The 25,411-nt window shown below is 41.7% G+C and overlaps 1 protein-coding gene across 4 annotated transcripts in view; it reads left to right on the top strand.

Moving 5' to 3' along the window:
- Window positions 1-1,272: 1,272 nt before the first annotated feature.
- The window catches only part of ADCY6 (adenylate cyclase 6), a 37,434-nt gene continuing 13,295 nt past the window's right edge, over window positions 1,273-25,411 (top strand). For 2 of the 4 annotated variants that reach the window (XR_007954353.1, XM_052001518.1), the window contains exons 1-21: window positions 1,273-1,788; window positions 5,204-6,026; window positions 9,362-9,511; window positions 9,824-9,945; window positions 10,073-10,184; window positions 10,422-10,549; window positions 11,151-11,309; window positions 11,495-11,636; window positions 11,785-11,913; window positions 12,242-12,267; window positions 12,486-12,633; window positions 17,639-17,736; window positions 18,294-18,381; window positions 18,525-18,641; window positions 18,893-19,051; window positions 19,266-19,444; window positions 19,865-19,900; window positions 19,988-20,117; window positions 20,530-20,793; window positions 22,569-22,773; window positions 23,261-23,385. Coding sequence is in view for 3 of the 4 variants with exons in the window: in XM_052001518.1 (XP_051857478.1) it covers window positions 1,715-1,788; window positions 5,204-6,026; window positions 9,362-9,511; window positions 9,824-9,945; window positions 10,073-10,184; window positions 10,422-10,549; window positions 11,151-11,309; window positions 11,495-11,636; window positions 11,785-11,913; window positions 12,242-12,267; window positions 12,486-12,633; window positions 17,639-17,736; window positions 18,294-18,381; window positions 18,525-18,641; window positions 18,893-19,051; window positions 19,266-19,444; window positions 19,865-19,900; window positions 19,988-20,117; window positions 20,530-20,793; window positions 22,569-22,773; window positions 23,261-23,385 (3,414 nt within the window). In the remaining variant the exon portion in view is untranslated. Of the gene's footprint in view, window positions 1,789-1,811; window positions 2,574-5,203; window positions 6,027-9,361; window positions 9,512-9,823; window positions 9,946-10,072; window positions 10,185-10,421; window positions 10,550-11,150; window positions 11,310-11,494; window positions 11,637-11,784; window positions 11,914-12,241; window positions 12,268-12,485; window positions 12,634-17,638; window positions 17,737-18,293; window positions 18,382-18,524; window positions 18,642-18,892; window positions 19,052-19,265; window positions 19,445-19,864; window positions 19,901-19,987; window positions 20,118-20,529; window positions 20,794-22,568; window positions 22,774-23,260; window positions 23,386-23,637; window positions 24,990-25,411 lie in introns of those variants that run through there. The other 2 variants (XM_052001517.1, XM_052001519.1) reach the window with 2 other exon arrangements.

Here is a 25,411-nt window from a genome sequence, read left to right as displayed (position 1 = left end):
ATGGGGAAACTAGGCAGGATATCAAAAGAGAACTGTGGCACAACACTCTCTGCAAGATGTGGGTAGCATGTTTTATCTTCAGTACTCAGGAACTAGAGTTGGTTATTGGAGCTGATCAGATTTTAAAATTTCCAAGTATCTTTCTTTTCTTTCTTTCTTTTTTTTTTTTTTTAACAGTGGTACTGATGAGGTATGAACCTGAGTTTGGAAAAGGAAGAAAAGAAAGAAAGAAAGGCAGAGAAACTGAGTGAGAACCCGAGTTATCTGTGGCAAAGAATAGGAAAGTTTATTTCTGAATTTCACTAAGAAAAGACTCTCTTTGGAAGTTTTGTGAAGGAGTTTGTTGATGGTACTTAGTTTTATGGGCAGATCCTAGAGCTTGGGACAATTGAAATTGGGCCGGAATCTTCAATTTGAATAGAGAATTTTGAAATTGAATGAGTGTCTCTGGACTAATCTTTACCTCTATAGAGAACTTAATCAATAGTGAATGTTATCAAAAAAAAAAAAAAATAGTGAGTGTTATCAATGGGGGTGGTACCCATCTCTCAGGATAACAGAATGAAGCTGTTTATCCTGTCTCCCTTGGATGGGGTCTTTTACTGAGGCCAGGATTCAAGGAAACTTTCTCCTTGAGAATGTTTTGGGGTCCCCCCTTAAGTTTCAAGCTCCCCTTGTCAGTACTATTGTATGTTCTTCTGATTTTGCTCATTTTCACTTATATAAATATTTCCAAGTTTTTCTGAAACCATTCCTTTTACCATTTCCTAGGGCACAATAACATTGTTACTATGTAAATATGCTATTTGTTCAGTCAGTCCTCAACTGATGAGACTACTAGAAAACAACCTGCTAAATGTCTTTTTCCTCTTTTTTTGATTTCTTTGTGAGTTAGGCCTTATTATCAGTGGCAGTAGGGTCAAAAGATATGCACACTATAGTGACTTTTACAACTGTTATTTCCACTATTACTAAGAGTGATTGAGATGCTTTTTCCATTATACAATCACTGTATTAAGTACTAAATAATCACATTTCAGAATATAAGTGCTATTGGATTTCAAATAAGAGAGGATGGCTTAGGAAGATTTTATAGAAGAAATGGGAGATCAGAATGTTGAGAAATGAGTGCTCTGAGAATCCTCAAAATTCTTAAACTACAGCCTTTAACAACTAAAGCACAGAATGCTAAAGAGAAAGGTATTTTAGAGAAGTGTGACCTCTGTATGAAGGACAAAGCCCTTCAGATTTTAAAGCAGTGGGTCGTGAGGGGCCAGGTGGAGGCTTGTGTGTAAGAAGTGGGGTTCTGCAAAATAGAACGTCCAATTTCTCTCATTTCAGTGTCCTTTCTAATTCCTGTTACAATTTTCTTATTTGCAGCATATTAGTGTCCACCTAATTTTCTTTTCTTAATATTTTATTTTATTTTATTTAATAATAACTTTATATTGACAGAATCCATGCCAGGGTAATTTTTTTTACAACATTATCACTTGTACTCGTTTCTGTTCCGATTTTTCCCCTTCCTCCCTCCACCCCCTCCCCTAGATTGTCCACCTAATTTTCACAAGAGACTCCCAGCAGTTAAGTAGCCCTCAAAGGATCTAAACCACAAACTGGGTACTCCCCTAAAGGGTTAAGGGGGGGGGGGAAGAGAAAGCACCACGTGATCCCGTTCCCAAGTAATTTATGCTGACGCAACTGGAAGGGAAAAATGTGTGAAATTCATAAAAGCCCCAAAGTTTCCCCAGGTGCTCAACCAGCGATGTCCCCTAGGATTGTACCCAGGTACCCGACCGAGAACACTCAGATAGTGGCAAGAGAGAGGGAGAGGAAGCGGGAGAGGGAGATGTGTGCGCGGAGGATGGGCCAGGGGTAGTGGGGGAAAGCTGGCCACACACACCTGGCGCCTTCTGGAATTAAACCTTAATTAATTATTCAATGGGGCTCCCTGGGGAGACGGAGCCGTAGTTGGGCGGGAAGGGGTAGGGGTGGGGGAGGAAAGCTGCGGATACAAGTTAACCTCAACTCCCAGGAGATCTAGGAAGGACACCGGATCTAGGGTGGGGGAAGAGGGTCCGGGGAGAGGCTGCTGTAGTGTGGACTCCCGAGCCACAGCTACGCGGAAGGAGGCGGGGCGGACCCCAAGATCAGGACCCCCTCCCCTGTACTCCCTTCCCCCAGGATTAGTCTGGGTCTTGATCCTGACCCTAATCGCGGACCACAAGGTTGTGTTCCCAGGCCTGGCGGAGCACGTAGTACGGAGGGGGAAGGGGGCTCCCAAGGCCACTCTAGCTCCGCGGGCCCGCTCCGGGGGAGGGGTGCCCGGACAAAAGGAGCTGGCGCCTTTAAGGCGGGGAGCCCGGGAACCCGCGGGGAGGGGACTTCTGGATCCGGGGTAGAGGGCGGCTGCGCTGGACAGCCTGGGACGGGGCGAGGACCAGGGTCCCGCGGCCCGGCGGCCGAATCCGGGAGGTGTCCAACTCGGTGCCCCGCACAGCGCTTACTGCCCGCCTCCCGCGGGGAGCCCTCTGGGGCGGCTGAGCTGGGGCCGGCTGGGCAGGTGAAACCAGGTGAGGAGGAGCGGCCACGGGGACGCCCAGGTCCCTGTAGGAGAAGGGCTGGGCGCCTGGGGAGGAGAGGGAAATGAGAATCCCGAGATCTCAGCCCAAGTCCCCACCCTCTGTCGCAAACCATGACCTCTACCTGTTTCTCCCCGGGGGGAGGGAGAGTAGGGGGAGGGGAGAGGAGAGGAAGAGGGGGAAGGGCGGGCGGATTAAAAGAGAGTGGGGACAAAAGGATGGGATTGTAAAATGGATTGGGAGTTAGAGGAAGATGTGTGAGGCCAAAAGAATGGTTACCTCTTTTAACTAGAGCTCCTGGTTTTCCCAGGCCTAACTTCCCCATTACTCTCTCATCCCCGCCCTTCTCATCCCCTATTCCATGTCCCCTTACTCTTATAACATCTCCTTAGGCCTAATCCGAAATGGGGAATTGGAAGAGAAAATGCTCATTATGGGGATGTGCCAGATTTTCGGGAAATGTGCTAGGCTCAGGATCATTCCTTGACAGAAGTCAAGCTTTGAATTGGATTAGGGAAGCCGTGGGTATTTGGGGTCTGAGCCCTTGTAAGGGAAATGGAGCGAATATAGGAATTCCAGTCTTAATAAGTAGTAGAATACAAGGAAAATGGCATTTAGGAACCCATATTCTACAATTGGGAGGAGGGGCATTAAAGGAACCCCACCTCGGCAGTATAATTTGTTATAAACTTTTTTTAAGGGATTAAAGACCCAGAAGTTCCTACTCCCTTTGGCCATGGGAAGAAAATCAAGGGAAGAGAATCAAAGAGAAGAAAATCAAATAACTCCTAATTATTTGAAGTTGCAGTGAAATATTGGCAAAGATGGAACATATGTGGAATTAGTGTCTCCCTGGAAGCTATGGGGGGCAGTCTTACTTTTCTTTCTGACCACCCACAGTGTACGGTCATTTGTAAATGAAAAAATCGAAGCCTCTATAGAGCATGGACTAAAGGATCAGGCCACAGAGAGGAGATGAGCTGAGGGTGGAAGTAACTCTGGAGGCTTGGCCTCAGCCAGCAAAGCTGATGGGAAAATGGAATAGGAAGTAGCTTCCTAGTTATGGGAGTTGTAAAAGAAAAGACTCTCAAACTTTCAGTGCCTGGAGCTAGGCCCCTTGAGAGAAGGGAGGTCAGAGAGGACTTGGGAGTCAGGCCATGAGGAAAGTATGAAGTACCAAAACTCTCAAATTCAGAGTGATAGGTACTATGATTTAATGAATTGATTAAGTGGGCAGTCTGGTATTAAGCTTTGCACAGCTCCCTCCCTCCCCCCAACACACACACACACACACACACACACACACACACACAGTTTTGTCTCATTAGCAAAGATGATGAAAGCTTACACAGCTATCCAGGTAGTCATCTGGGAGTCAGAGATTTATATAGTTTCTGCCTATATTAATGTACTAAACTAGAGATGCCAGAATGATGCTGTTTTGTGGCTGAGTTTTGTGTGTGCTGAGTTTTGCACCCTTCTTTAGCTCATGATCCTATGCTACTGAGAAGGGCCTGAAAATGGGACCAGGAACAGGTCGGAGCTGGGAGTAGAGAAAGTAATCAAGATCAGGATGTCAGGAAAGGAAATTGGTCCTGCTCTGGCATCTGGCCCTAGGCAGCTGTGGAAACAGTCTGACTGAAGACATAGGGAGCTGAACTAAATGGGGTAGAGTCCTGTTTATGACTCTTGATCATTCTTTATCCCTTGAAATTTATTGATAGTTTTTGCTTGGTGGATTTGTTTTTGTGGGTTTGAGGATCAAATGGTGTTGAAGAGCTAGGTCTTTGGTATTCTTTTCCAAATCTTGATGTCCCTTGCCACACATTCACCCTGTCAAAGTACCTCATTTTGGATCTAGTTAAGGTTCTAACTATCTTACAGGGAAGCTAGTTGGAGAAATCCCAGAATTTTGGGGGAGGGAGAGACAAAGGTTTGATTGTTTGATCACGTCACTAACTGGTAGGGCCAGTTGTCTTCAGGTGCCAACTTGAAGTGCTTGTCTCAGTTTTCTTTTCCTTCCCTTCACCTTAGCAGGAAGGATCACCTGTCACATTTTCAATATAAATAACTACTTGTTATTTATATTAAGTAGGTACCCTGAAAGAATATGGACAGTTTGAATTAATGCTTAGCATAATGCCCTATTTATAATAGATGTTCAATAAACAATTAGTAGTTATGGTGCTCCATTCAAGACCTGAACTTGGCTGGAGACATGTTGAGAGTGTTGTACGAGAGAAAACTTGGGGTCCACTTTTGACTCTTGGGGGTCACTACAGAAACTTGGACAAATTACTTAAATTTTTCTTATCTGTCAAATAGGGATAGCATCTGTCTTTGCTAATTTGATAAAAGTATTTTCTGCAGGTGGAATGTTGGGAAAGTCTAAGACACTGTACAAATGCAAGGGAATATTGTTATTAGCTTTTAGTGATTTATTATTTATTTATTAATCCCTTTTAAGCCATCAAGAGTCTCTGGGTGATGGTCTGGAGTGAGGTTAATTGTTTGCCTCAAACAAATTTCTTTTGGAGTGGGCAGCACCAATACATGCACGTTATTGCTGGTCAGCTATTTGGGACATGTTTTCAATTTTGTACCTCTTTACTTCTTTGCAGTATGTCTTGGTTTAGTGGTGTCCTGGTGCCAAAGGTAGATGAGCGGAAGATGGCATGGGGTGAACAAAATGGACAGAAGCGCCCACACCGAGGAACCAGGAGCAGTGGCTTTTGTGGTGCCCACTACATGAGCTATCTCCAGGATGCTGAGCCACCAAGCCCCACTCTTCCAGCCCCTTCACGGTGTCTGTGGCAGGATGATGCCTATTCCCAAATTGGAGGGAAGGAATTAGGGCTGAGGAGTGTGGCCCTGGACTTAGAGGACAATGAGGCGGCAGCACTCAATGGGATGCCTGGAAGTGCAAGTTCTTGTTGGCAACATCTGGCAAGGGTGTTTCAATCAAAACAGTTTCGATCAGCTAAATTGGAACGGCTCTACCAACGCTATTTCTTCCAAATGAACCAGAGTAGCTTGACCTTGCTGATGGGGGTGCTAGTACTATTGACAGCTGTCCTTCTGGCTTTCCACGCTGCCCCTGCTCACCCTCACCCTGCCTATGTGGCACTCCTGTCTGGGGCTGCTGCTCTCTTTGTGGCCTTGATGGTGGTATGTAACCGTCCTGGATTTCACCAGGATTCCATGTGGGTGGTGAGCTATGTAGTGCTGGCCATTCTGGCTGCTGTGCAGGTGGGCATGGCTTTGGTGGCTTCCCCTCAAAGTGCCTCAGCTGGGCTGTGGTGCCCGGTGTTCTTTGTTTACATCACTTATACCCTGTTACCTGTCCGAATGAGGGCAGCTGTGCTGAATGGCCTGGGACTCTCAGTTCTCCACCTGCTTGTCACCTGGCAGCTCAACAAAGGTGACACCTTCCTCTGGAAGCAGGTAGGTAGGAAAGGAGATAGATACTAAGTGTGATGAAATCAGGGAAAGGAAGGGAGAGGAATCTAGAATCTGGGGGTAGTGGCTATCTGGTCAAAGATTATGGCTTAAAAGGAGGATGTTAGGGGAAATATATGGTTGCTGTAGTGGAAGTAGTACTAAAAGCTACCTTTTGGGAGTAAGAAAAAGCATCTATGCTAAAGAAGTTAGATTTGGTTAAAGATGGTTAAAGTTGTGAAACAAGTTACCACTGTTTGGATTCCCACTGAACAATGAAAGGTTGCTGATGGAGAAGCTATAGATTCCTGTCTGCAACTTCTTCACTTAATGGCTCAGAAATCTATCTTTCAATCTAGTGAAAGAAGGTGTCATAAGGGGTTCATCTTCACAGTAAAGAGAAACCTTTGTAATAGAAGAGTTAAATGGGCAGTGTTGGAGTGTGACCACTGGCCACTGACATTGCTGGCCAAATATTGATATCAAAACTGTAGATTGGTAGTGCTTGCATGATTAAAGAATAATCTTAAACAGAGAGTGAAGGTGTTGCTTGTCCCTAGAGGATGGAGTAAAGTTAGTCCTATGTTAGGGGCCTTGTTGAGGTCTACCATCCTACCTCTTCCTCCCCTGGGGAAATATTTAGCTGCCATCTCCTGGTGCGTAATCTGTTTCTAGAGCCCAACCTTGTGTTGGAGAAGATTAGAAACACCAAAATCCTGGCCTACCATTTTACTCTAGCAGCTATTAGTCAGGTTGTAAAACACTCAGCACAGTACCTTGTACATAGTAGGCAATTAGTAAATACTTGTTCCCTTCTTCCTTTCCTCTCCGTCTTGAGCAGGGGAGAAATAGATCTTTCTATTTCTGTGCTGCTTAACTCTGTGAGCAGGACTTGATACCGCAGAATGACATGATCATTTGCTTGGGCAATGTTTGTCTTCTTATTCAAGGAAGTGGGCAGAGAAAACACAGGTTGGCAAAGACACCGATTAGCATCAAGAGAGAGATGGTCTATAGAGGCTTTTAAGCCCTTTCAAATAATAGCTATCTGACCAGGTTTTTTTTCCTGCCTTTTCTTCCATTCCTCAGTTCTTTTGAGAGAGAATAAGCCAAAGGCAATGTCCAGATACTTTTCTTCACTAGCTCTTCCTCCAGGAAGCTTTTTCTACTATCCTCTGGAATCTAAGAGCCTTACCTGGGTACTAAGGGATCTATAGTGAAGCACTAGAGTGCTTCACACTTTCTAGAGAAAAGTAGTTATCTGCACTCTCAGGATGAGAAGCTGGGCATCTTGGCTTGCTGCCTTTGGCCTGCCCAGCTGTAGTACCCAGAACAGAATGTACCTTATTGAAATAATTTTATCACTGGTCCCTTGTGGAACACGTGCTCTCTAGACATATTTGGAGCTCTTAAAGGGCCAAAGACCACCAGCTCTCTCAATAATCCTCAGTTTTCTGCTGTGAGAGAACAAGCTAGATCATTCAGACCACTGATATCCTTCTGGAAAAGAGCTCAGCAAAGGTGCTTCCCCTTTCCTCTACTCCCCTTACCCCCTAGTGTAGGCGTCTTTTCCCTGATGGCATGGTGCCCAGAAGCTGGCCCAATGCCCTACTGAGTGATACAGCTTCACAAAGGGCAAGGCTGTGCTAGGGCTGCCTGCCTCTCCTCAGGCATACTATTGCTGCCTCACCCAGTGGGTCTCAGGTACATTCTCAGGATGGGTGGGGGAAGCTCCCTTTGCCCCTGCCAAACTCTATATTCTGGAGCTATCCTCAATCTTTCCCTAAGCTCAAAAGCTTCTAATTCTAGTTGATTCTATGGGCCCTTGAGAAGTGCCCTATTGTTTCCCTTCAAGCTCTAGAATTCTGAACCTCTATTTCTCTATATGCAAAAAGAAGGTAATAAACTTACTATCCACTTCATGGATTTATTATGAAGACAGTGGAAGCTACTTAATATTATTAATAAAAATATCCCCTGGCATTAACAATCTTCTTGTTGCTAGTGGCTGGAAAATCAGTGTAAGTTGTGAGGGATGGAGCCCTGGCCTAGTATCTCACTCTGACATTTACATTGTATACATAGTCATATAGTCGTCCTTGAGCTGACACATGCACATACTACACACTTATAATCTGACAGCTAATACAGTCTCACACTATCCGTTTTTCTCACAATCAGATATACACACAGAGTTATTTCAGTCTCCCATTACCCCCTCCCCTCACTGTGACTCACATTTTCCTCTCTGGTTCCCCAGGGCCAGGAAGGGAAGTTGCTTAGTTTTTCTCTCCTCCCCCCACCTTTCCCCGACCATAGGTTATTCTTAGAAACCCCTAGAGAGATATTATAACCCCCTATCCCCCAGCCTCCCTTTCCCCTCCCTGTGGGAGGAAGGTCTGATCCCAGCCTCCACATGTGTGAAGTAGCAAAGAGAAGGGTAGCTGAGAGAAGAATAATGTTAGAGCTGGAAGGGATCTTGGTTTTGTTCACTCCCCTTTTACATATAAAGACACTGAGACCCAAAAGGTTAAGTGATTTGTCTAATGTCAAACAGTATTAGTGGCAGGGCCTATACTAGAACTTTTTATTCTTGATCCAGGTTAGATTCTTTCTCATGCTTTCAGAATGATATACCCTGCCCTGTAACCAATTCTGGGACATTGTTGAAGGTTACAAATTTATTTGTAAGCTCCCAATAGTACTGAGGTCCACTTAGTTTGAACCTCCTCCACCTCTTCCTGTCAATCTTGCCCAATTCTATGCTAAACATTTCTAAAACAAGAAAGATCCTGATGAGTTCAGCCCAAGTACAATAACAGTGATCAGAATTAGCCTGGTACTAGTATTTTCACCCCCTACACCAAAGAAAGGCAGTGTTCTACTAGTAACTTTGTAACCCCTAAGTAAGGACTTGTGGGAAAGAGGTCTTTCTCTATTGTCAGGTCTTTGCTAGTATACTGAACTCTGTTACTTTACCCTAGTATTAAGTTTGTCTTTGGCCTTAGAGGGCTTGAGATAGTTGGGAACTGGAGAGGGAAAAAGAGTGGGGAAAAGAATTAAAGACAATTAAGAAGGTAGTCTGGTCTTAGACCATTTGGTGGGCCTTAGGAAATGTCAGTCCATGATTACTGAAATTGGTTGGTGAGATAGGGAAAGACAGAACTAATCCAGTCCTTGGGAATGAATGGAGAACAGCATAGAAAAAAGAGGTGGTTAGGCATTCTGGGCAAGAGATCCTGGTTTTTTCCCCTAATGTTAATAAGAAGTAAGATTTCTGAGCTAAGCTGGTTTTCAAAATCTGTGAGAGTAAGGGATCTAAGCTTCCCTGCTCCCCTCAGCTCAGTGCCAACGTGCTCCTGTTCCTCTGTACCAATATCATTGGCATATGCACGCACTATCCAGCTGAAGTGTCTCAACGTCAGGCCTTCCAGGAGACTCGAGGCTACATCCAAGCCCGGCTACACCTTCAGCATGAGAACCGGCAGCAGGTAGAGACTGGGAAGAGTGAATGCTGCTGATGGTTGGGAGTTGGGTGATCCCCTGATCCAGTTTTTTTCTGCCCCTTCCCCCAAGTACTTTGGGGATGAGAAAGAGAAGAGTGGGATAAGGGCCTTAGAATCAAGAGGATTGAAAATTGGTTTGAAGGATAGAGGGAAAAGTATAGTGGATCAGGAAAATGCTTCATATGGAAAATTGAGTGATCCAGATGAGGTATCAGATGGTTATAAAAGGGTCTGGGGAAGGACATAAATGGGTATTGTGTGTTTGGGGAAGAATTATAGTTGGGGTCCTTGGCCTAGGAGCGACTACTGCTCTCAGTCTTGCCCCAACATGTTGCCTTGGAGATGAAAGAGGACATAAACACCAAGAAAGAGGACATGATGTTTCATAAGATCTATATCCAGAAGCATGATAATGTCAGGTAAGGTTAAAGGAGGGGCAAAGGTAAGGGTCAGTTTTAAGGGATTTGGTGGGTTCAGAGGAGCAGTGGGATGAGTGAGCCATCAGGGAACTTGGCCCCTCATTCAACTGCTGCCACCTCCCCTCAGCATCCTGTTTGCTGACATCGAGGGCTTCACCAGCCTGGCCTCCCAGTGTACTGCACAGGAATTGGTCATGACCCTTAATGAGCTCTTCGCCCGATTTGATAAACTAGCTGCGGTGAGGGTACCTTCTGGGCATGGGCTGGGTTTTGGGTGCCACTTAGTCTATTGGGGGCTACAATTTGACCATGAGAAGGTATATGTTCACTATTGTGAAAAATATAATTCCCAAGTTTGGGTCACTGGACTAACAGAAGGGAAGCACTTAGCTTAGACATAAATGGACTAGATAGGTTGGGTGGTGCAACTGGTTTCCCAAGCCATCATCAACTTCTTCCCATTCCCCTCCCACCAGGAAAATCACTGCCTACGGATCAAGATCTTGGGGGACTGTTACTATTGTGTCTCTGGATTACCAGAGGCCCGTGCTGACCATGCCCACTGCTGTGTGGAAATGGGTGTGGACATGATCGAGGCTATCTCGTGAGAAATTCCCCTAGGTTCTCCCTCTATCATTGCGCACTCCTAAGCTTTTTTTCCCTTTCCCTACCTAGGGCACTTCCACCTATCCATCCTGAATGCTCTGTCCTAAGTATCATCTTTTTCTCACCCTAATTCTTCCTAAGTTTTACGCCTTGCATGCTATAAAGATTATGATCTACAATTAGATCCTAAGCCAAATATGGCTGCTGGATTGGAAAGTCTCTTATATATCACATGCATGCAACAGTCTGAATGCACATTGTCTTATCCTTAACTTTTATTCTGCCTTGCCTAGAATTATCTTTGGATGGGACAGGCTAATCCTATTCTTGTCGTACACGCATGAAGCATAGTCAAAGAACATATTCAAATTTGTTTGTGTAATCTCCTCAAATTCGCGTGTATGCATCCTCCCATCTTCTGCTGCTTTCCTAGCCTGACCTTGTTCCTGACAGTTGTGGACATTCTGAGTAGAGGGTGTATAGAAAAACAATTTGGTTCTCTCCATCTCATTCTTCTGTCAGGGTCAGATCAAGCAAGGAGCTTCCATAAAGCTGGCCATTCACCCAGAAAGCTAAGTTATTTCTCACCATATCCACAGGTTGGTGCGGGAGGTCACAGGTGTGAATGTAAATATGCGTGTGGGTATCCACAGTGGTCGTGTACACTGTGGTGTTCTAGGCCTTCGGAAATGGCAGTTTGATGTCTGGTCCAATGATGTTACCTTGGCAAATCACATGGAGGCTGGAGGCCGGGCAGGGTAAGTATGGACGTGGGAGAGGGACTATGTGAACAGGTTGGATCTGAATGAAGGGAGAGCACACTGGGCCAGAACCTGTACAAAGGGAGTGGGAATACTAGATATAATGGAAAAGTCAAGACTAAGAAACTTGCATGAAGTTGAAGTCTTCATTCCTATTTCTTTTCTCTCCCTTTTTCCCCAAGCCGGATCCACATTACCAGGGCCACTCTGCAGTATCTAAATGGTGACTATGAAGTAGAGCCTGGCAGGGGTGGTGAGCGGAATGCCTATCTCAAAGAGCAGCAGATTGAGACCTTCCTGATTCTGGGGGCCAGTCAAAAACGGGTCAGGGACTGGTTGGGCTTGGGAGAGGGGATTTGGGAGGTCAAGGGTTTAGGGAGGTGGCATGATGGAGAGAGAAAAGGACAGAGAGAGGTGCAGGGGGTGTCATTTATTTTATTCTGATTTTGTATATACCCTGCCTCTGGCACAGAAGGAGGAAAAAGCCATGTTGGCAAAGCTACAACGGACTCGAGCTAACTCCAATGAGGGACTGATGCCACGTTGGGTGCCAGATCGTTCCTTTTCTCGAACCAAGGACTCTAAGGCTTTCCGCCAGATGGTGAGGAATATGGGGTCTTCTTCTGTTTTAGCCCCAACACGTTCAGTATCTCCCCCCCATTAGTTTCTTTCCTTGGTCTCAAAGCCCAAATGACTGCCCAAGGGTTCCTGTGTCTTCTATAGAACTGATGCCTGGGTGTAACTTAAGGAGGGGGGGGAGTGATTATTTCATCCTTGGAAATGAGAGCCATAGGGATGAAGTCTCCCCTGAATTAGTGGTAGGAAAGCTCACATAATGAGAGAAATGGGGGAACAATAATCAAGATTAAGATAAAATTTGAAGGGAATAAAGTTTGCCCTCTTCACTCACCTTTTGCCCCTCTCTTCAGGGCATCGATGATTCAAGTAAAGACAAGTAAGTGAACATCAAGACCTGGGATTGGAGGGCTTGGGTGGTATGCTGCATACAGTATAAGGTTAGGGCACTTGGGGATCACTTTCCTTGAGAAGGGTGGGAATTGAGCTTCTCCCCTTCTTTTGTAAACCCCAGGCTTATTGGGAATTCAGGCACACATCATGATTTAGTAGTGATTTTTCTATTCCCCTGTAATACACATTTCCTATATCTAATAGTCGTGGTGCCCAGGAAGCCCTGAACCCAGAGGATGAGGTGGATGAATTCTTGGCTCGTGCCATTGATGCCCGAAGTATTGATCAGTTGCGCAAAGACCATGTACGTCGATTCCTTCTCACCTTTCAGACTCCAGAACTTGAGAAGAAGGTGAGGAAACTGGACACAGGGAATTGGGATTCAGAAGAAACTTAAAAGGGAGGGAAGAATTATGATAAGGACTAGTATAACAAGTTTGAGACTAGCTGTGGCACTTTATGAAACTCATCAGAAAAAGCCAACTCCACTGGCTTCCACAATAAGATTTAGAAACTCCTCTGAAAGAAAAAAACAACAATAAAAAGAAAGACCCAACAGCTACATAGTGAATTCATGTGTTCCCCTGGGACTAGGGACAGATGATTGAAGCATCTCCTATGCCACATATTGTCCTGCAGGGGAGGTGAGAGGGAGTAAAATCTATAGCAAGGGCTCCTTACCCTCTATGGAATAGGTAAAGAAGAGTCTGAGCTGCTTTTGTAGTTGCTGCCACACTTTTGTACCATGCTTTCCATGGCCCATCCTCCCCAAGAGTAGAGAGGATGATGCTGATCTACCTGTGTTGCTGTGGTCATCACTACAGTCATCAAGTGAATTGTTTTCTTTTACAGTTAGGACAGAAGGAGATTAAGGGAGTTACCCTGAATAGTGGGATAGAAAGCAAGTATAGGGTGGGGTTTCTAAAGAACCCTCAGAAGTACCCTACAGAGGCAACAGATAACTTGCAAGTTAATTCTCTCATCACAAGAGATTTTGTATCCTCTGTTACTACCTACTCTAGTGCTGGAGAGGAACTCACCTAACTATAGAACTGTTTCCCTCTCCAGACATTATATAGAACTGTTTCCCTCTCCAGACATATATAAAAAAAAGAAAAAGACCCATAGAACTAAGATGGGGGTGGACAAGAAGGTGATAGATAGTGAACAAATCAAAGAAAAATTCTGGATAATGAAATTTCACAATATTGTTAAACCAAGGAACAAACTATTACAGGGATGTAAGCTGATTCGTTATCAGAAGTGATAGAAATAAGTGTAAAATAAGGTAAAGTAAGATTACAATTGAACAAAAATAACAAAGTATCAAAAAATATCTCTAAAAAATGCAAGGCCAAATAAGACCTTGTTAAAAGTTAAAAGCTTCCATGAAAGCAGCAAAAAACAAGTCATCAAGCATGTATTAAGTACTATGTGCCAGGCATTGTGCAAAGCAAAGAAAGGTAAAAAACAGTACCTACCCTCAAAGAGCTCATAATAGGGGAGAAAACATGCAAATGAATACATACAAATATACTAATTTGACTAACAGACTAATTTGAAAATTCTTATAGAGGGTAGGCACTAGCGTTAAGAACTATTTGGGAAAAGGTTCTTAGAGGAAATGGGTTTTAGCTAGGAGTTGAAAGAAAGAAGGAAGTTGAAATAAGCTAGGAGGTAGGGATGAGAAGGGAGTTTTCCATTTATTTATTTTGCCAATTGCTAAGAGAGACACGAAGCAGGGGAACAAATCAGAAGTCAGTAGACTTGTGTAAGAGTCTATACCAAGATATTGACAGTGTTAGAGGAGAAAAAAGGACATACACAAAAGATGTTCCAAAGGTAGAGTTGATGAGGTGGGCAAATGACTTGATATGTTTAGTGTAGAAGATGAGAGAGAACTGAAAAAGATACCAAGTTATGAGGTTGGTAATTAGAAGGTAGTGATGCCTTTGACAACAGTAAGGAATCAGGAAGAATTCTAATACTAAGAACTCAAAAAGTTTGAAAAAAAGTCCATAATTGAAAAGACTAGGAAGAGCTTTGGATTAGCTAAGCATTGTTTTCAACAAAAATAATAGAGAACATTAAACTTGTAATTGATAGTTAATAACTCAAACTATATACATTTTTTTTAAAAATAGGAACCAGTTAGAATTTTAGATAAGGATTTTGCAGTTAGTGAGAGAAGTTATGGTAATAGCTGTTATTCAACTATGTTTAGTTCATATGGCCCGAAAAATATATGAAATTAATTTTTAAAAAAATAGCTTTTTATTTTTCAAAATATATGCAAAGATAGTTTTCAACATTCTTCCATGCAAAACCTTGTGTTTCAAAGTTTTTTTCCTCCTTTCCCATGTCCACTCTCCCCTAGATAGCTAGTAATCCAATATAGGTTAAACATGTGTATTTCTTCTAAACATATTTCTACATTTATCATGCTGCACAAGAAAATCAGATCAAAAGGGGGGGAAGTGGAAAAAAAAATAAACAAGCAAACAACAACCAAAAAAAAAAAAAAGGTGAAAATATTATCTTGTGATCCACATTCAGTCCCCACAATCCTCTATCTGGATGCAGATGGCACTCCAATACAAGTCTATTGGAATTGGCCTGAAAATTGCCAAATACATCACAATTGATCATCACATAATTTTGCTGTGTACAATGTTCTCTTGGTTCTACAAAATTCACTTAGCATCAGTTCATGTAAGTCTCTCCAGGCCTTTCTGAAATCATCCTGCTGATCATTTCTTTCATTATTTATTTATTTTTCAATTTTAATTTTTTTTTTTTTTGGCTGAGACAATTGGGGTTAAGTGACTTGCCCAGGGTCACACAGCTAGGAAATGTGAAGTGTCTGAGGCCAAATTTGAATTCAGGTCCTCCTAATTTCAGGGTTAGTGCTCTATTCACTGTGCCACCTAGCTGCCTCCCTTTTTTAATTTTAATTTTACATTTTTTTTCTGCTGATCATTTCTTATAGAACAATAATATTCTACTACATTCATATTTTCCCATAACTTATGAAGCCATTGCTCAACTGATGGACATCCACTTAGTTTCTAATTTCTTACCACTACAAAAATGGCTACTACAAACAGTGAAATTCATTTTTAAATCGTTAAAAATTATGACAAAAATAAATTCTCTGTACATGACAGTGAGGTATTCATTAGAGTGGTGGAGTTTCACAGAATTCTTCTACAAAACACCTGGCTCAAATTTTTTTTTAAGTGAATTTTTCCAGACCATCAAAGAAAAGAATTCCTATGCTAATTAGGCTAATCTTACATGTAGAGGAAAACAAAATGTTATCCAGTTCTCTTAATTCCAACATCTAAATGTTGGAAAAGCAGCACAAGCATATTGCAGTATTATTAATGTATATGTAGAATTTAAGAATTTGTATAGCTGCATATCTCAATTCCATCCCATACATTAGTAGGCATCATAAGACTATAAGACATCACTTATATACTGCTTTAAAATTTTAAAATATTGTATCTTTTTTATTGTTACAACAATCCTTTAAGGCTGATATTCTGATTTTACAGATGAGAATACTGAATACATATATGTGTATTATTAGCAAATAAGAATAAATTTTTATTTTAAAATTTTTCATCAATATTTGTACCAGAAAAACAATGGTGGGTCAATGTAAAGAAAATGATTAACATATCACATCAATGAGAAAATATAGTATATTAAGATAATGAATAATAACAAAAAAGTTTCAGAACAGTAGCATCTATACAAGTTTTAAAATAAATACTAAAAGAATAGGAAAGGAAGAATTTTTCCTCAATATTCAAAGTTTCTACTTGAAACGTGGGGTTCGTATATGCAATACCAGAATATAAAAAGTATTCGCACTACTTAAAGTCCTTATTTTCATTATTTATGGTGGGCATGGTGCTAGAAATCAAGATTACAGGAAAAAAATAAATTAGAAGGGTTAATATAAGAAATGAACAGATCAAAAAAGTATTTTATGGGTGTCTCAACAACAAAAATGGATTTAAAATCAGCAGAGATTCAGGATATAAAGTAAATACATAAAGATCTTGGTGTTTTTATAAAGCTCAGCAAAGCTTATTTTAAAAGGATCCCATTAAATAGTTTTGCTGATTACTTTTTAACATCACCTTCATGTCCATACTTATCCTATTCCTGCCAGAGAACCAGTCCTCGTAACAAAGAATATAAAAAGTAATGGTGAAAAAAGTAGTTCAATAAAACTAACCAGTACTTTAAGCAACTTTGACAAGTTCTACACCTATAGTCCCAAATTTCTGCAAAGGAAGGAGAGCACTGCATTTTTTCTTTTTTGAGGGGGGAACAAGATTATTACAGTTAATACAGGAGAACTTTCTTTTTAACAACAAAACACATTATCTTTAAATTAACTTGTCTGGGACTTACTAAAATAAATAAAAACTGTATGACACAAATAAAGGTTTAATAACAAGAAGAAAATACAATGTTCATAGATAAATCAGATTGGAATCATAAGTTTGTTAAGTTCCATAGTGCCTGGCACATAGTTAAATACTTCATAAATACTTGTTTCCTTTCTTTAATTATAGATTTAAGGCAGGATCACTGCATTCTTTAAATAGAGCTAGATAAAAGTAACAAAAACATAGAAAAACAAATAGGCAAGACAATTTGAGGGAAAGAAAGTGGATAAAGATGTACTTGTCCTTTTCAAAGCTTAAAGCAGTTATCAAAAATTCCCTGGCAATAGGCAAATTGAAAGTATAGAACAAGGGCTACAAAAATAATTGTATTCTTTGAACCAGCAATTTCATTTTGAAAATACACCCTAAAAATGTAATCAATAATGAACACACTCTCCTTTTGATTTAACACATATCAATATTTATAAACCGAAGGAACTAGAAGAAAGCTATGTGTATGAAGTTCAGTGAATGACTCAATAGACTGATGTGCCAGTGTCATGAAACATCGTAGTACTATTTAAAAGTACACAAATTTAAAAAGACTTCTTTGAAGTATGTGAAACTAGAGAAACAATATACACATTGAAGGAAGAACATATACACAAATACAGGGGTGCATGAACAAAAGAACATAATATACAGAAACTAATTAAGTTGCTCTAGACATTTTGTTTAAATAATTGTAAATGCAGATTTGACTGCAATTATTTTAAATTCTAGCAAGTTAGGTAACAAATTATTAAATTTAAAAGAATAACTGCCTGAGTTGAAAATACAGGATGAGGTTGGTGAGAGTGAGATGGAAATGTGGGTGTAGGAAACATCTCTCCCTGCTGTTCCGTGTTGATGTTGAGTTCGGTTTTCTCTCCTGCTTGACCTCCTTAGTATTCCCGGAAGGTGGATGCCCGTTTCGGGTGTTATGTGGCCTGCATGCTGCTAGTCTTCTGTTTCGTCTGCTTCATCCAGCTTTTTGTCGTCCCACAGTAAGAAATATTCCGTACCCCAAATCTTGTCCCTTTGCCCTTTCTTGGCTTCTAACTTGTTTCCCCAATCCCTGTTCTGAACTTTCCTCATTTCATCACTTACAGAAACATCCCTTCCCCTCTTAGGTCTTTTGCAGAGTAGGTTTATGCCTTTGCATATTTGAGAAAAGCAAAGGAAGTAGCAATGGCCAGACATTTGAATCCCATATGTTACACCATCTATCCCTTATCTCCCTTTTACATTTTTTAAATTTTTTAATTAAACATTATTTTCTTTTCCTTATCTTCCCCCAATGGACAAAAAAAAGGGAAATAAATATGCACAGTCAAGTAAAACAAATTCCCATATTTGTCATATCCAGAAATGTATGCCTCATTTGTATATTTAGTCCATCTTCTGTCAGGATGTGGGTAATATGTTTAATCATCAGGTCTCTTGAATCATGGTTAGTCATTTCATTGATCATGGTTCTTAGATCCTTTAAAATTGTTTGTATAGTGTTGTTTTTATGATGTTAATTGATCTAATTCTGTTCCTTTTCTTTTTGTTTCCTTAGTTCAGTACTGATGCTTGGACTCTATATCAGCATCTTCTTGCTGCTGACAGTTACAGTCCTAGTCTGTGCAGTCTATTCCTGTGGCACTGTGAGTTAGGATCTTTGGAATGGAAGGAGCAAAGGGTTAGACTGAGGTTTTTGAGGGCTGTGAGAAAGTAGGGCAGAGAGCAAGGAAAACTTACCTTAACCTAAGTACATCTTTATATCTGGAACCACCTTCCTTTCTTCTAGCTATTCCCAAAGTTCCTGCAGCATCTCTCCCGTAGCATCGTTTGTTCACGAGCCCACAGCACAGCAGTTGGCATCTTTTCTGTCTTACTTGTCTTCATCGCTGCCATCGCCAACATGGTACCTTCATCAGTAACTATACTTTCTATCCTTCTCCCTTTTTGTCCATATCTCCTGTCTCTATCCTGACCCACCTGTCCCAGAATGCTCCCAGACTTTTACCTACTGTAGATAAAGTCTGAATTATGGCCAGAGTACCATCTATTATTATTCTTTCCCTTGAGGAATGCCCATTTCTTTTCTTGGTTTTCCTGAAGCGCTTTGTGACCTTAGTTTGCCAATAATCCTGTGTCCTTCCCCATTGCTCCCAGTTTACCTGTAACCATACTCCTATACGGGTCTGTGCGGCTCGAATGCTGAACCTGACACCTTCAGACATCACTGCCTGTCACCTGCAGGACCTCAACTACTCACTTGGCTCAGATGACCCTCTCTGTGAGGGTACTACACCTACCTGCAGCTTTCCAGAGGTACCAAGCATCAATCATTATGGAATGGGAGGCTGCAGAAGGGAGGTCATATTGGGTGCAGGTTCCAGGAAAGAAGGATGAGAACTGGGAATGAGGAGGTGAGGAGAAGGATTAGAAAGGATATGGGGGTCTTTTGGGGGAAATTGGTTCAGGTCTGTTTGGGCCAGAGTTGGAAGGGTAATACTGATTTTACTGTTACCTTCCTTCCTGCCAGTATTTCAATGGGAGTCTGCTGTTGAGTCTCCTAGCTGGTTCTGTCTTCCTGCACATAAGCAGCATTGGGAAGCTACTACTGACACTTGTTCTAGGACTGCTATATCTGGCATTGCTTCTTCTGGGGCCCCCAGCTGCTGTCTTTGACAACTATGACCTGCTGCTTCGGGCTCATGCGCTGTGAGTGTGTCTCCATCTAGATAGCCATGAGTGTTCCTGACTTGTCAGCCCTTTTGAGTATCTCTTACCCACCATAAATACTTGCTCTTTTTGAAGAAGACCTAAGACTGGAAACTTATTAATAGTCATCTTTTTCTTTGCATAATGCTTTGTCCTTTAAAAAAAAATGCTTTCACATTGATTAATTTAACTATAATGGGGTTAAATGATTTCTCCAAGGTTGCATAGCTACTTACTGGAACAATTGGGACTAGAATTCAGGACTTTTAATTCCTAGTATTCTTTTAAGTGTATTCATCCCTGACAGTGGCTCCTCTCTTTTTCTCCTAAAAGCCCCACCCCTTGGGTTGGGTCTCTACCTCCATCTCTCCATAAAGACCCTATCCTTGACTTTATTCCTATTTCTTCTCCACTCCTCAGGTCACTTGTCAATGGAACTCTGTATGGGCCAGACTGGTAAGTGTAAGCTCTTAGGGAGGTGAAGAAAGATTCATAGGTATCCACTGAAGACATATAAGCCTGTCACACTATACCTGTTTCCAGTCCTGCAGGTGATAAAGTGGCACTGAAATATATGACACCTGTCATCCTGTTAGTGTTTGCACTAGCACTCTATTTGCATGCCCAACAAGTGGAGTCAACTGCTCGACTGGACTTTCTATGGAAATTGCAGGTAACAGAATGGGCACTGGGGTGGGCATCAAATTAGGAATCTTGGAGTAAGGCAGGTAACATGGGGACAGCCATATGAAAACTTATCTCCTACTCTTTGTATGTTGAGCACTGTCTTTTTATCCCTAATTACTACCACAGAACATTAGGAAAATTTGTTTCTCTGGCTTCCCCTTTCCCTTTTTCCTCCCCTTTCATCATTTTTATTCATTTTATTTGTCTCTTTGTTGTACCTCTAAGATAGCCCCTTTCTTGTGATTTTGTTCCCTTAGACACCTGATCCATATTTTCCATGTCTGACCTAATTCCTTATGCCTTCCACCCTATGTCCACTTGCAGCAATTTTACCCATTCCATTTCTTGTGCCAGTGTCCCACAAATAAAATAGTAAGTGATGGGTATGATGTCCACAGGCAACAGGGGAGAAAGAAGATATGGAAAAACTCCAGGCTTATAACCGACGGTTACTACACAACATCCTACCCAAGGATGTGGCGGCACATTTCCTAGCCCGAGAACGGCGTAATGATGAACTTTACTATCAGTCTTGTGAATGTGTGGCTGTCATGTTTGCCTCCATTGCAAACTTCTCTGAATTCTATGTGGAGTTGGAAGCCAATAATGAAGGTGTTGAATGCTTACGACTGCTCAATGAGATTATTGCTGACTTTGATGAGGTATTAAGCTATATGGAGAGCATCGGGGGAGTGGGATGTGTGAAATTAAAAAAAATATGGAAAACTTTTGGGAATGGGGACTGGGAGAATTATGAAAGAGGGGTTTTGCTTAAGGAGTTTCTGAAAAGTGAGGATTAGGAGAGGAGAAATATTGAGGTAGGAGGAGAAACTGTTGGGAGCACAAGAAAGGAGATGACTTAGGTACCAAAACTGGTATGGGAGAGAAATGGAGCAATTACTAGACATAGTCAGAGGCACTGAACATAGAAGTTAGGCTTTAGAGGAAGGAGGAGTTAATTGGTAAGGAACCCTGAGGAAATCTTGGGCAAAAATGGAGATAAATGTGGGATAAGCTGAACTGGAATGGAGAAAAATGGAGATCATAGTGAAGTAAATTTGAGGGATGGAGTTAGGAGAGTTTTTGTAGCATAGAAGTGTGTGGACAGAAGGACTTCCGAAGTAGAGGACAGAAAATGGTTTAGGCACAAGATCAGGTAGAAGATAAGACAATTAAGATAGGACAATACTTACCTTCCTATGAATGGTATTCACAGCTACTTACTCAAGAATAATCCACCTTACAGTTAGTTTGGGAAAAGTACATCTCTGTCATTATGAAAGAATATCCTAAAATATCTATGTAAAATAATCTGTAGATTTAGGAATGGTAATACATTAGAGACATAGTGGACATGGTGGATGGAAAGTTGACTTTGAAATCAGAAAAACATAGATTCAGGTCTTGCCCTATCACATACCGCTTATCTTTGTAGTCTTAAGCAAGTCACATGGCTATGTGACTGCTGCCTGAGGTTACCCTTTAAGGTTTGAAATTGCACAGAGTAGGTACTGCTCTACATTGGTAAAGAGTTTACTCATCCAAAGTTCCTCACACTACTGAAGTCAGAGGTCCAGTTTAAGGGGAAAAAAAGCCCACATCTTATAAAAGGCTATGGAGATGCCAAAGGACAACAGTAAATAGAAGGATGATGGTCTAGGAGAAGAAGCAGTGGTCAAATATAATTTCTCACTCTTCAGACTTGCTTCAGTGTCTTCAGGACACTCTTGTCCAGTAAATGTACCCTTCCAGAAGTGCCATATTCTGAGAGGCAGTTATAGCTCAGAATGGAGAAGAGGGAGGCATCAAGCTGTCACTCCTTAATGAGGATGGATCATTCTTCAGCATTGATCTCTCTTGTATGATTTCATACTCACCAAGCAGCCTTCCAATATTGAAGAAGCTCCATAGGTACTTGATATTGTAAAAAATATATCTTGGATAATAGACATAAAGTGTTCTAGTCATTGGGAAGGTTTCCTACTGTAAATAACTAGATTGTTTCTCTGGTCCATCACCAGACTTTGGTTCTCACCCTTAACTAGGCTAAAAATAACTTTAAGTTTCTAAACTGAGCACAACTGAGATCCAGATCCTGAATGAACTGTGGCAGCAGTCAGCAAGCACTTATTATGTATTTGGCACTGAGCTAAGTGCAATAATAATATGACAATTCCTGGAAGGCTTAGTCCAAAAAACCAGCCTGCCTTAATTAGCTTCACTACTGTGGAGAGAGTAGTGAGATTAGTAAGGATTGTCAGCAAAAGAATGGGAATTGAATAGCTAAGGAAAGCGAGTCAAATTAGTTTTAAGTGCTAGAGTTTAACTGAATGTGATAGCAATGTCCAGGGGTATTTCCCTTTTGTCCCCAAAGCCCATTGAATTTAGGATTTGTGCTCAGGAAGAACTTAAAGTGAGAGCAACCTATTCCTTCTAGATCATCAGTGAAGAACAGTTCAAGCAGCTGGAAAAGATTAAAACAATTGGCAGTACCTATATGGCAGCCTCAGGATTGAATGCAGCCACATATGATCGGGTGGGGCGTTCCCATATCACTGCACTTGCTGACTATGCCATGCGGCTCATGGAACAGATGAAGCACATCAATGAACACTCCTTCAATAACTTCCAGATGAAAATTGGTAAGAAGAGCATAGGAATGGGGGAAAGAAAAGTAGACCAATCAGTAAATCAAGTGAAGTAAATTGGAGGCCATTGATGGGTAATCTTCAGCCATAATGGCATTCATCTTAAGAGTCGGATCTCATGGCCTTAGGGAAAGTCAGCCTATTTTTTCAAGCCTTCAGAGTAATCCATTAGGTCATTTGAAAGATTATAACTCCTTGCATGATATCTTGATGGATTGAGGAGTCCCTGAGTAGAATGGCAGGCTTATTACTTTAGAATAACCACCACTATAAATCACCCTTTGGGGCTGGGAACTTCTGGGTAAGAATTCAAACACTAGACTGCCTACCTTAGCACAACTGTTTCTTTTAGGTCTAAGTACCAGACAATTTTCAATTCTTCAGCTTACTTAGCGTACATCCAACCCGAGAATAAGACCTTTCTTTTTCCTGAGCCCTGAATTTACTCCAGACTCACATTCCTCTTCTCTTCACCCTCTAGGGCTGAACATTGGCCCAGTAGTGGCAGGCGTCATTGGGGCACGAAAGCCACAGTATGATATCTGGGGCAATACAGTGAATGTGTCGAGCCGTATGGACAGCACAGGAATCCCTGACCGAATCCAAGTAAGGGAGATAAACAGAGAAATGGGGTGGGGTGGAGTGGGGAGTAGGTTAAAGGGGACTCTGCAATATTTGGATTGCAACTAGTGAGAGGAAGGATATGGTTGGAGAGGGAGGCTGGGAGCTAGGGTTGGAAGAGGTAGGGAAGATGGGGAGAAGGGATCAAGCTAGACCAAAAGAACCAGGGAAGCCCCTGGTTACCTGCAGATTTAACTTTGGGAATCTGGGCTGAGTGAGTTCTCCTCCTCCCACCAGGTGACCACTGACCTGTACCAGGTTCTAGCTGCCAAGGGCTACCAGTTGGAGTGTCGAGGGGTGGTCAAGGTGAAGGGTAAGGGGGAGATGACCACCTACTTCCTCAATGGTGGCCCCAACAGTTAGCAGGACCCAGCACAAGTCTCAGCTGAAAGGATGAAGCTGGGCATTAAGTGGAGTTCTGTTCCCACTGGGTGGAACCATGGAACAGATGCTCTAGGGCTCCAGACTCTGCAAACCACAAAAGGGAAAAAGCCAGCATGTTGGTGCTCAGGCTGTGCCTGGATTGTGCCTGTTTCACTCTTGAGCTGATGAATGAGGGAGCAAATAGTTTTGCAAGTGACTTTTTTTTTTCTTACCTGAGACTAGAACTGTTTGCTCCCTTTTCCCTTCTACAGCCTTGAGGGACAGGGGGAAGAGGAGAAGGTCACAGAAAGAAAACGCCTTCTCTACCAATTGAGAGTTGGTATGGTTATTATGTCATCTCCCCACCCTACTGTCTTTCCCAGTTACAATACTCAGATTGGAAGGCACCTTACAGGTCATCTAATTCAATCCATACTTTAAAAAGAATCCCCTCTAAAAACATCTTGGACAAGTGATCATTCTTCCTTTGTAGGGAATTTTTAAGTAATGGGAAACTCACTACCTCCCAAGAATTGCCCATTCCATTTTTGGATAGGTCTAATTATTAAAAAGTTTTTTTTTCCCTTAGAGCCAGACTTTGTTCCACACATTGTTTGTAATTCTGCCCTCTGAAGACAAGCAAAAGAAGCATAATTCCTTTCCCCCGTGACAACTTTTCAAATATTTGATGATAGTTGTATTCCTCCTAAATTTTCTCTCTTTCATGCTAAACTTTGCTAATGACTTTAACCCTCCTATAGCAAGATTTCCTGGCCTCTCAGAATCCTCCTAGCCTTCTTTTGGGTGTGCTTCAGTTTGTTCATGTCCTTTCTAAAATGGGATGCCCAAAACTGAACACAATCATCTAGGTGTATTCTAACAAAGTAGAGTACAGCCAAGTAGAACCTCCCTTGGGCTGGACCCCATACAGCCTAAGATTGAAAATCTCTCCCAACTAGTACTTGACTTTAAAACAAACAAACAACCTAAATGTAGGTCTTTACATTTATCTGTATTAAATTTCCTTCTGCTATTTTCAGAACGTTATTTTTTGCCTGAACCTGTTGAGATCTTTTTGGATCCTGGCTCTTTTACCCAACAAGTTGGGTATTCTTCCAAACACTGTCATCTACAACTTTGATAAATGTTTTGTTTAAACTTTCACCCAAGGCTTTGGTAAAAACATTAAACAAGGCAGGACCAAAGATAAAGGCTTCTAACCATCAGGTTGACACTGATGTGTTAATTTATTATTCTTTTGTTGTTGGTGATGGGGGGAAATATGTTTTTATTCAACTAGTTCCAAAAACATTCAATTGAATAATCATCTAGCCTATATCTCCATAATATCCCAATTTCATATGAAGTTTTTTCTCAGATGCCTTGCTGAAATCCAGCCATACTGAGTCTATAGTATTACTTTGACAGGGCTAGTTATCCTGTCAGAAAATGAAAAATGGTTAATCTGACCTGAATTGTTGATTAACCTCTATTATGGGGACTACAACTTCCTTCCCTAAGTGCTAAAAAAGCATTGCTTTAAATAATGTGTCAGGAGTTGTTGGGATAATGAGCTCAGAACTGGGCATCCTGCTCTCCCATTTTTTTGCGTACCCTGAGAGCTTCTTTTTTAAAGACTAAAATGGAT

Source organism: Antechinus flavipes, chromosome 5, assembly GCF_016432865.1.
Source record: "Antechinus flavipes isolate AdamAnt ecotype Samford, QLD, Australia chromosome 5, AdamAnt_v2, whole genome shotgun sequence".
In the NCBI taxonomy this organism is placed as follows: Eukaryota; Metazoa; Chordata; class Mammalia; order Dasyuromorphia; family Dasyuridae; genus Antechinus; species Antechinus flavipes.
This window is presented reverse-complemented; position numbering and strand designations above follow the sequence as displayed.